Source organism: Thamnophis sirtalis, unplaced genomic scaffold (assembly GCF_051295495.1).
Source record: "Thamnophis sirtalis isolate CommonGarterSnake01/CBP01778 unplaced genomic scaffold, rThaSir2_p1.2 scaffold_10, whole genome shotgun sequence".
In the NCBI taxonomy this organism is placed as follows: domain Eukaryota; kingdom Metazoa; phylum Chordata; class Lepidosauria; order Squamata; family Natricidae; genus Thamnophis; species Thamnophis sirtalis.
In genome coordinates this window covers 19670103-19686686 of record NW_028261390.1, presented here as the reverse complement: position 1 = coordinate 19686686, position 16584 = coordinate 19670103, and the positions used below count along the sequence as shown (strand labels likewise).

Sequence of the window (16584 nt, the reverse complement as noted above, 5' to 3'; positions counted from 1 at the left end):
ACAAGAACAGGAAATAAAAAGGAAAGCAAAAGTCGTTATGAAAACTTTCACTCATAAATTCTGTGTGAACAAATTCTGTCATGGTGATACCAAAAACAACTTTTTTAATACAATGATTATGATTCCAATGTATGTTTCCCAGAATGGAAACACACAAACCTAAACATATTATTAGTGAGTATTTAAAACATATTAAACTTTTTAAAAATGTTTAATATTTCAACTTTAAAAGTTTTTAAAACTATTAACAGGCTTATCCAAATTCATTTCAGGTATCTATGGGCAACTGGTTCCCCACTATCAGAAAAAAAATGCTGAATTCAGATGGGCCAGCTGTGGCTCATTTTATACTCTTACTAGTCCTGGCGTTGCCTGGTATTTATTGATAGGGGAAAAATGTCTGGACCAAACAGAATTCCTAATGTTGGATTTTTCCCCTTACCAGAGGGAGTCTCCTTATGGAGTACTGTGAAGCTGTTACCATGGCAACTCCACTGTCCTATACAGTAGAAGCCATTATGATAGTATGGCACAACAGGCTGTATCTTAACAGAACACCCCCCCCCCCCCAGGGATGTTAGGGGTGTCTTACCCCCACAGTATTTTTCTCCAGAGAGTAAGTCACCTGTGTACCAAGTTTGGTTGAAACTGCTTGAAGTGTTCCAGTTATGCTGGAACGAACGAATGAATGAAAACACACACACACAAACACACACAGCTATTTTTATAGATATAGATTTCCAATCCATTTGTGTTCATCTATGCATTCAAATATTATTTATTGTTAGTTGTATTTTCGATATAGTATTGTGTTTCTTTTTCCAACACTGTACAAAGGCAGCCCCTATAGTGCATAATATCGGTTACACTTTTGTCACCTTTATCAGCGACACATACACACACACCGGGGTCTGTGGACAAGTATCAGTTCCTGGTCTACCAGGAACTGGGGCATGGAAGCGAACGAATCCTCATCTGCTCATCCAAGTAACACACAACACACACACAACACAACACACACACACACACACGGTTCATGGTAAAACCACCCTCCACTGAACTGGTCCCTGGAGGTTGAGGGCCACTGACCTATATGTTGATCCAGAGTGATAACAGAAACAATAAAGGTAGGATGGGGACCGGCCATAGGAAAAACATATTTATTGGTATAGTTTTATACTGATTCAACAATAGGCAGGCAGCACTATAACTTGGGAGTGGGAAAGGCCCCTCAAATGAAATCTTAGTGTTGTTCCTTGTTTCAGCGATTCATACTATTTATTTATTGCTTTCAAGTACTTTTTGACTCCTGGCAACTACCTGGACATGTTTCTGCAGTTTTCTTGGCATTTTCACAAATGATTTAACATTGCCTTCTTCCTAGGTATTACAGAGAGTGACTGGCTCAAGATCACCCAGCTAGTTTCATGCTAAGGTGGGATTAGAACTCATAGTCTTCTAGCCTGAGGCTAGAAGTACTACACCAAACTGGCTCTCTTTTGGAATTTCAGCCTCCACTTGCTTTTAAAAAGGACAGATTGTGCTTTGTTATGACTTCCATATTCTCCAAAGATGGGATATTGATAATAATAAAACCCAGAAAGTTTAAAGTTTGGGAGAGGGGGGATTTATGTATGTTGCTACCTGAAGTGACATCATTATACTTAATTTGAAAATATGGTGCTGCATAAATCAACAGCTCATGTTAAACAGAGAAAACTCCAGAGAAACAAATTTATGTGAAGTATAATAATTATAGATCATGAAAACTAATAATCTGAATAATCTGAATCTGAATAATTCTGAATAATAACTGGAAGTCTTTCCATTTGTGTAAATGAAGCACTTTGGTTGAAGGCAGACAGTCACAGAAGGAAACAGAACAGAAAATATTCCAGCTGCCAACTGGCTAAACTTGAAATAAAAAACAGGTACTAACAAGCTACTAAAGTAGCCTTAAGGAACTTCCCCATATTTATTTGCCAAACTCTCTTTGCAGGTATTGTTGTGTAAAGATTTATATAAATGAGAAGAAAGAAAATAGGGGGGGAAAGATATAATACTTGGAAATAAAAATAAAAAAGACTGACAGTGCACTTCTTATATGTCTATTCCAAAGGAAAAGCTATTGTTAATCAGATTTTTCTCAGCTAAAAAAAATACAGAATTGAAGACTGAGTAATATAACTATGATAAAAGATTAAAGGCAAGATGAAATAAGAGGGGAAATACCCATAAAAACCCCACATGCCTTGCGCATTTCCATAGATATGAGAAAATCTCTGACATTAATTTCCAAAAAGACTCAGCATAAATGAAATAAACAAAAAGTTTATTTGTTCTAACGTTCTCAGAGAGTTCTAATAAATACATGTGAGGTCAATGTATATATTCTAAAAAGAGCTATACTTACACATTCACAAACAAACCCTGTTAAAGATGTTGGGAGAAGCAAAGTAAGATCTTAATTTTGAGCCCCAAAAGATGTCTATAGTTGAGAATAGCTCCCCTACATTACCTTATTTATCTCCATGAGAAACATTTTTCTCTCTAGCTTCACTTTTTGCCAGAAACAGAAGTTCCTTCATAAAGATAAATTAGGAGACAGAAAATGTTTCCCCTACCCAGTTGTGTCCAACTCTAAGGGGCTATGCTCATCTCCATTGCCTAAATATCTATGAAGATTTGCAAACATTCAGATCATGGTTGTCCCAAAAATGCTTTTCAAAAGGACTTTTTAAAAAGTGGACTTTTTAAGTTTTTTCCCAGTTTTCCAAACTATGAAAGTCCAATGGCCTTTTTAAAAAGCACCTTTAGGACTCTATATAAGAAACGTGATAGCAAGTGGTTAGAGTGCAGTACTGCAGGCTACTTCTGCTGACAGCCGGCTGCCTGCATTCTAGCAGTTTGAATCTCACCAGGCTCAAGGTTGACTCAGCCTTCCATTCTCCTGAGATGCGTAAAATCAGGACCCAGATTGTTGGGGGCAATATGCTGACTCTGTAAACCGCTTAGAGAGGGCTGTAAAAGCACTGTGAAGTGGCATATAAGTCTAAGTGCTATTGCTATTATATAGCTGAGGGAGCCAGTGTTGTCCGAAGACACTTCCATAGTCATTTGGCTGGCATGATTATATGCTGGGGTGCACAGAATGCTGTTAGCGTGCACGCAGCGAACCAGTACCAACCGGTACAGGAACCCACCCCTGGGTATATTGATAATTCAGCTGCAGCTGAGAGAAGATATGTAACACTTTAGCCAAAACATATAAAAGCACAGGCATCTTCTTTACAGTAACCAACACATTCGGAAACGGTAGGATTTGAAAATGAAGATCAAACCCCTTTGTGATATTTTTAAGGAAATGAGTTGGAGTTGCTCAACATAACCCTTTTATGAAGCTATTGCTCTGCTTGTGAAGAAAAGCAAAGCAAGAGTTAACGGTCAACAATTATCACAACACAGTAGGATAAAAATAGACCAAAATGCCCCTGAATCTGAGCTTACTGTTTTATGAAAAAAAATTCAAGCTCAAAAAGATCTCAGTAATTGTGGATTTTGAATTAATTCTTATCTGGCTAATTCTCATCCCTCACTTCTCAATGTTGGTACAACTGGGGATTTAACCTAATTTATCATTTATTTCCAATGAAGTTTATAAACTACCATAGAAGGAACTTTAAATAAAATCACTTCTGACAAACATACATTGTACTTTGAGCAGAAGAGAATGCCCTTGTTTATTCTGTAGAACAGGGGTTGGCACCCTTAAACATTCAAAGAGCCACAAAGGTCCTAACCAGAAGCCCCCCCCCCCCCATTCAATTCTGGAACTGACCGGAAGTCCAGTTCCCCCACGATAGAGTCTCCTTCTAACATGGCATCATTTTTCCTCTATCTATCCTAACCGAAAGTCCTATCAATTGTGGAGCCAACCAGAAAACCCACCCCTTGCCATAAAGTCTCCTCCTGGCACGCAGTGCTGCCCCCCCACCACCAGAGGGTCCTCACAAAATTGTGGCATTGACCGGCAACAGGGAGCCGCAGCAGAGGGATGAAAGAACCACATGCGGCTCCTGAGCCACAGGTTGCTGACCCCTGCTGTAGAGTACCACACAGATAATACAGTTATATATTAATGTTGAATAAATATTAACCATATTAAATATAGTAATTATATTATTAACTTACTTTAACTTGTGGATAAGACTTCTTGTTCTTTTCACTAGAAGCTCCAGGAAGTCCACCATGGGATGGTCCTTCACAAACATAGCGGAAACGAAAGCCTCTCTAAGGAGATTAGGTTTGAAGAATTAAAGAACATTTGATTTAATTATGAATTGCTCAATAAGTTAGATAAATCAGTAATATCCCATACAGTACAGATAAATATTCACATACTTGTTTATTAAAATACTGTACCTATTTACTATAGATACTGTAGATATTTTAAATATTTTAATATTGAAATAATTAAATAATTTAGCAAATACATATCCAGGTGATACTGCAGTAAACATTATGCTTTCCTTCCATCAAGTTCATTAAATGGCAACTATACATTAAAATTGAAAGGCAATTTCTAGTAGATATGTCAACTTCTCTAGAGATAGCTTATGCTACAAAAAAGGCCATGAATATCAACTATTCGGAATGAAATTCTGATGCTGACTAAACCTAACAAATTAACTATGCTTTTCTGGTGTTTTCTTTTAGGATAAATTGAAATCTGATTATTATTTATTGACTACATTAACAATACTTCCACAGCAGATGATTTTCATCTATAGAAATGTTCTTCTAAATATAATAGTGATAGTTTCCTTTTTTTCCCTTACTGGCTTATCTTTATTTGAAAATACTTTTTCATTTATTTCCGAATACTTGTTCAATAAAAAAGAAAAAGAAGAGCTAACTTTAAAGCCTTTATAGCAGCTTTTGATCCATTCCCCCCATTTTAACATTAGAATTTCATTCAGAATGTGTCATAAATGTTTCAACATTCCAAGTCAATTTTCTTCTCCCTCGACCCTTCTGCTTTTTATAATATTGACATTTTGATATTAAAACCAACTAAAGCTTTCCATGTTTTGTATCATTTTGGCTGATTTCCTTAAAGACTATGCTTCCCAATGGATATTGGACTTTTTTTTAAAACATCAGAACTATTATTTCAAAATGTTATTTAAATGTAAAAAACAGATATCTGCACAACAATAATGAACGGTAACATTTAGGGATAATGCTGAGACAATAAACTAATGAAATTTAAATAAAAAAATCCCATGTCTTAAGAGTGCCACAAAAAAGGGAGAGCTGGGAGTTTTGATTTTCCTTTAGCAAAACTTTTATAAGCTTTACACTATTGTATTAGTTTCTTTATTTTTCATCCTATAGTCATTTGTGGAAACACATATTTTGTTTGTGGAAACACTTGTTTGTGGAAGCAAGTTTTTGGAAACATGCACAGCAGCTACACAAGGCTAAGTTGTCTTAATTCTGTATCATTTACAATGCTTTGTCAAAAACATATTTCATCTAGAGAACAGCTTAATTTTTCAATATCCTTTCAACTTGTCATTCAAAACAAAAAATATAGTATACTTCCAATGGTTCCAAACAACCAGCCAATTTTACAAACTTGCAGCCTTCTCTGACAGGCCCGGGCAGATCTAATATGCATTCATTCATCTCAGACATTAAATTTACATCTGCAGGAAGGACAACTCTTTTGAGTTCTGGGTCACCTCCAAAGTCAAATTACTGAAATGCCTCCTTCTCTGTTCAGAGGGAAAATGTTTATATTCAAAAAACTACAATCAGAATTCTGAGAGAAAGAGACCAAGAAGCTAGAGTCAAGTTGGATTCAAGGGACAGAATTCAGATTTCCCTCCAATTTCTGGTTTAAGTTTGAAATGGAAGTAAGAAGGACTTGTTAAGGAAAAATGGTGTAAAGTGGTGTCACAAATCTAGATTCTTTACAGAAATAGGTAAACGTTAGATACAAACTGGACTGAGTTGATTTTTTCCTGTATTTTTAAGTCCAATTCTGTGTTTAATTATTTTCCCTATACATGCTCAATGCATGAGGGATTTGTGCAAAACAGCTACCTTTTATGTCAGAATTGCTTCTAAATAGAAGCAAAACAGTATGATTTGTAACTGTATAATCTGCTGAAATTCCTGCATTTTTTCATATTTTTTCCTTTTGGATGTTCCTGTAAAATGAATTGAAGAGATATCAAATTCGATGGCAATATTTGATTGAATTAAAGATTAAGACTATTAGAAGTAAAAGGAAGAAATATAAATTTGGTTTATTTGACCAAGGTTAAAATAAGATGTCTTTTTGCAATGTTCTGGCAATCTTTTATGGACTTTTTGCCGATACCATGATTGAAAAGTTGATGTTTTATGGATTGCTTATAGTTAAGGGATACTTTATGGGATGAAAATATATCTATTTAATCTTATAGGGCAAAGAGTTATTAAAGCTGTTTATATTTATGATGGTTAGAAGTGACTTTTGATATTTCTTTTTCTTTATTATATTCTCTCTTTTTCTTCTTTTCTTTTTTGCCCTTTTTATTTTTTCTTTCAATTCTCTTCCCTTTCTGTAAGTTTAGTATGTATTAGTTTTTACTATTGTAATTAATATTCTTAAGAGAAATAAATATAGATATTAAAAGCAGAAGATAGAGTTAGGATAAGAAGTTCTCATACAATTTGTGGTACAGATGATTTGAGACCACCAAACTTTCATCTATTATGATAATCATACTACCATTATAAATTTTGTATCAAATGTGTCTTTTTTGTATAGTATTATCTTAAATAGTTGGGCTTTTACTATGCTAATTTATTAATCTTTCAATATTAAAAAAGAAAACAATTCTCTTCTCTTACCTGTTTAGGTTGTTCAATTATTTGAAGATATGGCCCATCAGCTAGTAAAAAAGATAATGAAGAAAACAGAAGAATTCATACAAATATTATATTTCTGAAGACATTTTGCAAACAATGTCTCAAGAAACTGAAGACATATATATGACTGTAATTCCTGGTGGATATGTTCAACAAAGAAAAATCCTAACAAAATAAAATAGTGGTACAATCATATAAACCTAACCTAGCTATATATATTTATTGACAACAAAAATCATTTAATTTTTTCAAACAGCTGCAAGACTAAAACAAAAACATTGCAATTTCAGTCCAGGTCCACGAATCACTATACACAAAGCAGAATAATTTAAAACAATAAACCAGTTTATAAAAAATTACAACAATTAATAAGTGAAAGTGAAAGGAAATAAACATCCAGTAACAAATAAGGAATAAATAATAAATAGAAGATTTAAAAATATTTTAAGTGGGATGACCCAAAGAGATATTAAAGCAAATAGAAGCCAGATGTTCTAAAGAACAATTCGCAGCCCAAGAGAATTGCAATTAAAAATACTTCCTCTTTTGGTAAATATTTTAGACAAAAGAAATGCAGACTTTCCGTAATTGCTCAGATTTTACGTAAGCTGTTTTCTTGCTAAATATTTTTAGGTGTTTTAAATTATTTTGATAATAGCTTTATTAAAATTTATGGAGATAAAAAACTAATACAAACTTATGATACAAATATAAAAAGTAAAAATTTTAAAAGAATAAAAATAGTAATGAAAAGCTAAGAGATAAAGAAATGACTTCACTCTTTACCAAGACAAGTAAACAATTTCAGTAACTTTTTCACCTTTTTTGATTTTACAACAAAATATCTCTTCTTCCCATATCTCATATCTTATCTACAAATGTTGAAACCTCCCACTCAGTTTTACTCAGCAAAAGTCCAGAATTACCAGAAATAACATACATACATAAATGCATACAGTATGTACTTACATACATACGTACATGTGTGTGTTTTAACCTTAACTAGATAAGCCAACTTTGTATTCCTTTCTTTTCCTTTCCTTTTAACATGATAACATGCCATTTGCTCTGAAAATACAACAAAATATACAGCACTTTGCAGTGCTTTACAGCCCTCTTTAAGCAGTTTATAGAGTCAGCATATTGATCCCAACAATCTGGGTCCTCATTTTACCAACTTTGGAAGGATGAGTCAACCTTGAGGCAGTCAGAATTGGACTCCTAGCACTGGGCATTCTAAGCATTGTACCACACAGCTCACAAAGCTAAACAGCTAAATAGCCAAAGTTCAACAACAGCCTTATCTTCCAAATCATCTTCATACGTAATAAATAGAAGAGATTAACATTCAAAGAGGAAATCAAGAGGCACTTCACACATTTCCTTGTAGGAGACAATGAGTTACCATTCCCATTTTTCAAGCAATAAAGAACACAAGAATGAAAATCATTCATACTTCCTTCCTTGCACTGTTGTTAAAATCACCCAGATTTGCTCTTAACTCATCTGTGGTGTTTTAATTTGGGGAAATAGGCCTAGCAGACCATAGCAACCACCACCACTACCACCACCACACACAAAAAAACCCTGTCATCTTAGCACAGTTGCAAAGAACAGGGTATTTGTTTTCAGGAAGTCCCCAAATTTCCCAAGTATTTCTCCTACACACAAACAGACACATACACAAAGACAAGAAAAAATTGTACAGTGGTGATATAAAAAGGATCAGAATGTTATTTGACAATGCCTTTCATTGTCACATATTTCAAGATGTCCTTTCCCAACTTAGCTAATATTCTCTGTCCTATAGAATAGCTAAAATGCATAGCTTGGGCACCCATAATTTGTGTTTTTGTTTTCATAAACCATATTTGGAGAATGTTAAAAATTCCTTATCATCAATATATCTAAATAGCTCTCTCTCTCTCTCTATAAATATATTATTAATCAATGTTATCAAGCAAGCAATAATGGCTCTTACTTGTTCGAAGTGGTAGATCAGTTGAAATCATGCTAGTGTTATTGTAAAGCTGATTCATCCCCAAGGGGTAATGTTCCATTGCATATACCTGTGTTAAGAAAGTTTACATTTTCAGTAACTCTAGTTATGCAAGCTAATTAAAAAAAATCAAATACTATGCAGATAGTCCTTGACCTATGACCATAATTGAGCCCAAAATTTCCATTGCTAAGCAAGGCAGGGGTTAAGCGAGTTGTGCCCCATTAGATGGACGTTTTACCATGGTTGTTAAGTAAATCACTAAAGTTGTCTCATGAATCATGCGGTTGTTAAGTAAATCTGGCTTCCCCATTGACTCTTCTTGTCAGGACCTCTCTAGAATGTTTCGAAATCCCAGGACTGTGGATGCTGCAACTATAGTAAATCTAGCACCCAAAGTTTGATCAAGGGACTGTAGGGATACTGCAAAAGGATGAGAACTGGTCATAGGTCACTTTTTCTGGGCCCTTGTAACTTTGTATGGTCATTAAACAAATAGCTATAAGTTGGGGACTACCTGTAACTTTCTTGGTAGCTATATTTCATCTGCATAATTACTGTCTGTGTTATTTCACCATCCAGCTATTTACAGTATCTGGTTTGAATTGTCTACTCTTAGTCATCTAGTATAGCTAAGTACCCCAAATATCATGTGAATCAGATAATATGGAAGACTGATATATTATAATTCAATAGTCAAACGTAATTGAAGTTAAATTGATGATGCAGTTCTTTTGAGGTAAGTAGGCATACTTCTAAACAAAGCAAAGGACTGAAATCTGTAGTATTTTTTTTGCTTTCTACAAATATTTTGTTTCTGAAAAATCATAACTCATATAAGGCTCAGACTCATTTTGCATACTTCATTTTGCAATATGCTACCTTTCCTTCTTTTTTTATTTAAAATGTAATAAAAACCTAACCTTACCTGATTCGGGTAGCCTAGTGGGCACTGTGACTAGTATCCTTACCCATGTTCACTGCCTCCCCTTGGTGCAGATGATCAAACTAATTCCCAGCAATTCTGCAGTAGGTTTATGTAGGTGGATGCTATTTATTTGGAAATTTGGCCTTTCACTACTTTCAATATCATACATTACAAAGAGCTTCATCAGTGTCAAAAAGTTACAACTCCCACTCATTAATGAACAGATGAAGAAATATCTAAATTATAGGTATGACTCAGTCAGGATGCACAAACCTAAAAATGCAATACCAAATAAACTATTTATATCTGCATTCAAAAAGCCTATTTCACATTTTTAGTAGAATAAGTGATTCTCTGGTCTCTTGTTTAGTAGAATAAGGGGCTCTCTGGTCTCTTATTTACTTTCAGCTCTTTTTTAAACAGTGTATCAGTTAGCTATGAAACTAACTGTAGAGCAGGGGTGTCAAACTCGATTTCATTGAGGGCCACATCAGGGTTGTATTTGACCTCGGTAGGCGTGAGCAGCTCAACGTCACTTGTATCAGGGGCGCCTGTGGCACCTCTGCCAGCAAAAATGGGCTCCCTAGCTCCATTTTTGTCTGTGAGCTCCATTTCCTGCAACCCTGTACCGGCAAAATGGAGCTCAGGAGGGCTGTGGGCAGAGGCACCGCGGGCCGGTCCTTTGCTGTTTCCAGGGTGGCCCTGCAGGCCACATCTAAACACTTCCAGGCCTTGAGTTTGACACCCCTGCTCTAGAGTATAAATTCAGAAAAGGTCTTCTTTGACATAAATTCACAAATAAAGGGGTACGCTGATCATAAGCTTAAAAGGCAAGTGATTTACAGAAATGTTCACATAATAGCATCTTAACTCCAGTTTAGTGTAAGGATTAAGGCATCAGACTAGAAATCAGTTGACCCTGTGTTCTAATTCTGCCTGAGGCACGAAGTCAGCTGGGTGACCTTGGGCCAACCATTTTCTCTCAGCCCTAGGTAGAAAACAATGGCAGACTACTTCCAAATTTCTTGCTGAAAAAAACTGCAGGAACTTGTCCAGGCAGACTCCATGAGTCAACCAAGACTCAAATGACAAAAAACAATCCTTCCCCAAGATTGGTGGAAATGAAAAATAATAATAATAATCCAAAACAAATACCTAACCTTCTGTCATTGTTTACTTTCCAAGTGAAAAAGGCAAATAGTAGTATCAAAGGAAAAGTGCTTTCAAAACATCAGGATCATAATAAAGAGGGAATAAATTCTTCCCTTCACCCAACCCCTATGTTGGCTTAGCGTCTTACTCAAATTGCTTAAGATTGTAGGAATAACGAATAAGGGAGGAAAATCTCACTTAAGGTATTCCCACTTCTTGAAAAGTTGCTGCTCAGTATAGTGATGAGAACCTGTGTGTCCATCCCAATGGGAAATTTACTTAGCTTTTAAAATATCAGAGGTACAAGATGCTAAATGAATGACATGTCTGGACATTGTTATTATTCACTTAGTATATTGTACCTCTGATATTTTAATGCTTCATTAATGGGATATTTCATGATATATGCTTTTCCATGAATTAGACATATTTTATTTATATTTTGTAGAATGTACAATGCTCTGACAGCCTTTGTTTGTTAAATGGGCAATATAACAATATATTTTTTACATTTTATTATTTCCATCTTACTATTATTGGGTACAGATACTCACCTGATGATCACCCATTCCCAAGAGGTAAGAATTCTCATCCGCCATTCTGAGAGCTGAAACAATTAACCAGATATAGATAAGTCAGTGCACAGTTAAGAAATGGCTTTTAGTAATTTTATTACTAAAAGTATTGGCAGTAGGAAGGAAGAAAATTCAGAGGAAAAAACATCTATGTAAGAAATAAATTTGTCAGATACTGCAGCAGCTATAAAATCTAAGGAAATAAAGATGGCAACTGCAAATCAAAGTCTCTTGTTTTTTTGCTCATTTTTTTTGAAAGATGACAGGTATATCCCCAACAACAAAAACAACCATCAACAAAACACACAACAATATATTTCACCTCCCAGGATGAGCTCATCTAGAATCTTCAAAACCTTCTTGAAGGCTAACATGGTCCGGGCCAGTGAAATTACGGGAAGCTGGAAGTTATCATTCCACAGGCTCCACAACAGAAAAGACACAGGGGAAATATTTCAGAAATGCTTTCCGTAACCAATGAGAAATGAAGATGCCATCTGCACAAAGCCTGATAAGTTTATGCTAAAATAATTCTCTTTTAGTTTTCTTTACAGAATGTATTTGTTTCGTGGGGAAAAAAATGAAGGGACTTTGAAAGATAATCAATGGACACAAGATTGTCCATAAACAGTGCTGTAGGATGACTGTAGTTGAGGAATAGTCATTCCGGTTTGGAACAAACACATTTCACCAATACAACATCAGAAATAGTTCTAGTCACAGCATGCCAAGGCACAATTTCTAAAAATGTGTTTCTGAGTAAGTCTTCACTAGAAGGAGTTGAGACATAGCAGAGTAATGCTTTTGCATAAGCTCCAGGGATGTAGAACATAGCAACATATTACAACAAAGGTTTCACTCATGGGATTTCCATATAAAAGTGTCCCAAGTCTCTAACTAATAGGTATGATTATATGAATCTGATGTAATTTTGGATGATTCAAGGATGAGCACTATATGAATGCAAATTAAGGCAATTAGAAAAAAGATCATCAAAAAAGCAGAAGTAATCTGAAACATACATTATGTTCTACAAGCAGCAATGCACAAGGTTCTTCTAAGTTCTAAAATGCACTTTACAAAAACAGCAGCATTTTATTGGTTAAGATATGACCAATTTTAAATGTAATATTAATAATTAGAAAAATACTGTAAAAATTAGTGTAATTTAGCTAATCAGCTCTTCGAAGAATAACAAAAAAATTAAGTATATTACAAATTTTGCCTTTTTAGAAGAATTATTGAGAGTATAATATTAATATACTAATATTAATAAATTATATTTATATCTAATACAAATGATATTAGTAAACAAAAACATAAGGTATTTTTTATGATCGTTCTATCTTTTGATCCTAAATTTAATTTTAGATTCCACCCATAGTCTTAGAAGGAACAGAATGGAATGAGAGAATAAAGCACTGTAAATTTCAGTGGCTAGATTCATGTATCACACTAAGCCATCATAAGGTTTAGTCTTTGGCTTATTTTATGTACAGACAGTGTGGAGAATGATATTTTGTTACCAGTATTAAAAAACAATACTTGTCACATGCACTTTATTTTTATTGTTATAGACCCGTGATCAGGGGTGAAATTCAGCAGGTTCTGGAGAACCAGTAGTGGAAATGCTGAGTAGTTCAGAGAATCAGTAAATACTACCTCTGCTGACCCCAGAGTGGAGAGGGAATGGAGATTTTGTAGTATCCTTCACTTGCCACGCCCACCAAGCCCACAGACCTGGTAGTAAAAAAATTGAATTTCACCACTGCCTGTGATGGCAAACCTATGGCATATGTGCCACAGGTGGCACATAGAGCCCTCTTTGCAGACATGCGAGTTGTCGCCCAGCTCAGCTCCACCGTGCATGCGCTTCATGCCAGCCAGCTGATTTTCGGGTCTCTGATACGCATGCGGGACATGTGCTTGCAGGTGCGGGGGCCACATGCGCATGCATGGGGGAGCGGGGAACTTTGCATTATGGGTGTGGCACACGTGCATTCGTTGTTGCATGCTCAATTTTAGCACGCGATGACAAAAAGGTTAGCTCTCGCTGTTATAGACTAACAATAAACTTGATTATATGTTTGGCACAATCCATAAAACGTGGAAATAGCAAAAATGGAAATAATTTCTCTTTCCTTTTTCGATGTGGTATCATCATCATCATCATCATCATCATCATCATCATCATCATCTAACTGTATACGCTGTCTAATTTACATCTATCCTAATTCCCAACACTCCTAAAAATTCACTACCCTTCCTGGATAGCCTCATCAGAGGAAGCAACAATAGCAAATTAGAAACACAAGTCTATGTTAAAACCACCCACACTAATTAAGGTTTCCATTACCAAAGTAATAACCCAACTTCCCACAAGACAAGCTGTAAATGAACGCTATTTAGATGCTGCAGAAGCACACTGCAGCAACCCTGAGAAAAAGTGCCTGACCACTCAACATTTGAAAAAGGAAACAGGTCGTCTATACATTTTCCAACAAAACAGATACTCACGCAGCTTTATCAAAAAGGGCCTGACCACTCAACCCAATACAACACAACCAACAAAAGCTGTGAAAAGGATAACAACTGTCTCAGAAACCATCAACATATTATTACTATCACATGACATCGCTGTAGCACCCAAACCAACTAAAGCCCTCCAAAGTATCTTAACTCAACCAAAAGACACAGTAACCCCAAAAGAAAAAACAGGAGTCATCTACAACATACAATATTAAGGACTGTATCAGCCACTATGTAGGACAAACAGGCAGAAGACTAGCAGATCGCATCCATGAACCAATAAGCAGTCAAACCCATGATGAAAACTTCTTAATTGCACAACACATGGATAGACCACCATAGTTTCAACTGGAAAGCTGTGAGCATCCTAGACTAAGCCAAAACCAAAAATGCCAAAGAATTCAAATTATATCAGGTGTCAACAGGAATATAAACAACACCGACATACTATTCAAAAGAAACAATCAAAAAGCTAGAAAACCACAATGCCTTCTTGTCAGCAATCAACAACCAGATAAGCAAAGATTAAGGTCAGGTTTACTATCAGACCAACAATCAAACAGTAAACAATATCCTAATCAAGGAACTGCTAACTCAGACAAACACCAAGTAACAGCCTAATTAAAGAACCATCAAGAACACTCTCATCAACAGAGACAGGCAAGACACTTGTACATAAACAGAGAGTAAATCCCATTCCTTTCTAGTACCGATGATGTTATCTGGCATCTACAAAAAGCAACCAAATTCAGGCAGCACAAAGGACCCCCAAATCCTAAATTGTTATGTCTTTAAAGTAACCTTGAGAAAACCTGATGTTGAAGATGGACCCAACTCAAAGCACAATATAGCAATAAACAAAAAACAAATAGAAACAATCTTTGGGGAATAGAAAATTAAAATAATCATAACATACAGGGTCCTCAAAAAACCCAATGGGTAGGACCTGCTGGTAAAGCCAGCTCTTATAGCCTTCCTGAAGAACAGCAGGGCTGAACCCACATGGACCTTGTGGGCAAGAATGGCAATAATCTGAAGCATGCCAACCCTGATGGATTGTATGGGATGGGCAGAGACAATTGAAGAGATGTTGGAAATAAACAGGCTGTAAGATGTATAGGGCAGTGATGCCTTTTTGTTGTTGGGTGCCAAAAATATGAGCGCATACACGCAATAGCGCATGCATGCACCATCACCCATAATGCAAAGTGTGCCCCCACATGTGCATGCATGCACAACCCCTGACGGGCCCACTGCTCGCCTCCAAGCTGAACTTGGTATTTCCTTCGGGGGAACTTCTGATTGGGCCGTTGTTTTTCGCCCTCCCCAGGCTTCCTAAACCGTGGGGAGGGCGAAAACGGCCTCCCCTGGCCCCCCAGAAGGCCGAAAATCAGCTGGTTGGCAGGTGTATGCATGCTGGAGCTGACCGCTCATGTGCTAGCAGATATGGCTCCACATTCCACCTGTGGCACCTATGCCATAGGTTTGCCATCTCAGGTATAGGGCTTTAAAAGATAACCAGCAATACCTTGCATTGTACTTGAAAGCCAAACGGTTCCTAATATATCTTGTGTAATATGAGCTTACCAAGGTGCAACCATACCACCACAACTACTCAAGTCAGCTGTAGTTTCCAAGGAGTCTACAGAGCACATTGCTGCAATCCAAATGAGATATCAGTGGTGAGTAATACATGAATGACTATGAGAAAAACTTCCTGGTGCAGGAAAGGGTGCAGTTGGTGCTCAAGATAAAGGGCTTTAGTAAGACCTTCCTAGTCAAAGCTGCCACCTGTTCCTCAAGCAGGGGCTATGAGTCTAGGAAGACCCATAAATGAGCATAAATTCCAACTGGAGATGCTACCCAATCCATAGTCCGTGCATTTTGGTGAGTAGATGTTTGCAGAAGCCTTATTCTTCAAAGAGATATGTTCTGTTCTATAAGGTTTGTTGTCTTCATCTTGGAGAAGTCCTGAAGCGGTGGAAATTCCAGAGTAGAGATGGCACTGGGCTCAGGAGTGGTATTCGCTTACTTTCCCTACCTGTTTGCCAATGTGAGCATGCGCCCCATCCATGCTTTGATTGCCCGTGGGGTTTGCATGCATGTGCATGGCTTGAAAACATGCCTAAATATGTTGGCATAGAGCCGGGGCGGATGGGCGAGCTCACTTGCGATTTCCACTACCAGTACCACCTCTGACTGAGATTTGATTTTTGCTACTTCAAAGAATGCTGACTTTATTGGAGTTTGTATGGCATGATCTTAACTGTAGTCCGTAGAAGTTTGTTACTCAACCCTTTAGGAATGATGTCGTTTGCATTTGGTTAGAAAAACCATATGGTTATGGGAGCTGCAGTTGAAAGTTTATGAATTTTTTTTAAAAAAATCTGTTCCTCAGAAAAGGTGTCTGCAGCTGCATTATGGACATAGCAAGAGGCGTAGGAGGGACCCAGATTAATGTCAGCCTGACCAGATAG

General features: G+C 36.5%; 1 protein-coding gene across 2 annotated transcripts in view; it reads right to left on the bottom strand.

The window, feature by feature from the left end:
* NFKB1 (nuclear factor kappa B subunit 1) overlaps positions 1 to 16584 on the bottom strand; it is a 74812-nt gene that overhangs the window by 44637 nt on the left and 13591 nt on the right. For both annotated transcript variants that reach the window (XR_015697864.1, XM_087724158.1), the window contains exons 2-5: positions 11558 to 11610; positions 8906 to 8993; positions 6907 to 6947; positions 4192 to 4290 (exon numbers count right to left, since the gene is read on the bottom strand). Coding sequence is in view for 1 of the 2 variants with exons in the window: in XM_087724158.1 (XP_087580284.1) it covers positions 4192 to 4290; positions 6907 to 6947; positions 8906 to 8993; positions 11558 to 11602 (273 nt within the window). In the remaining variant the exon portion in view is untranslated. The remainder of the gene's footprint in view (positions 1 to 4191; positions 4291 to 6906; positions 6948 to 8905; positions 8994 to 11557; positions 11611 to 16584) is intronic.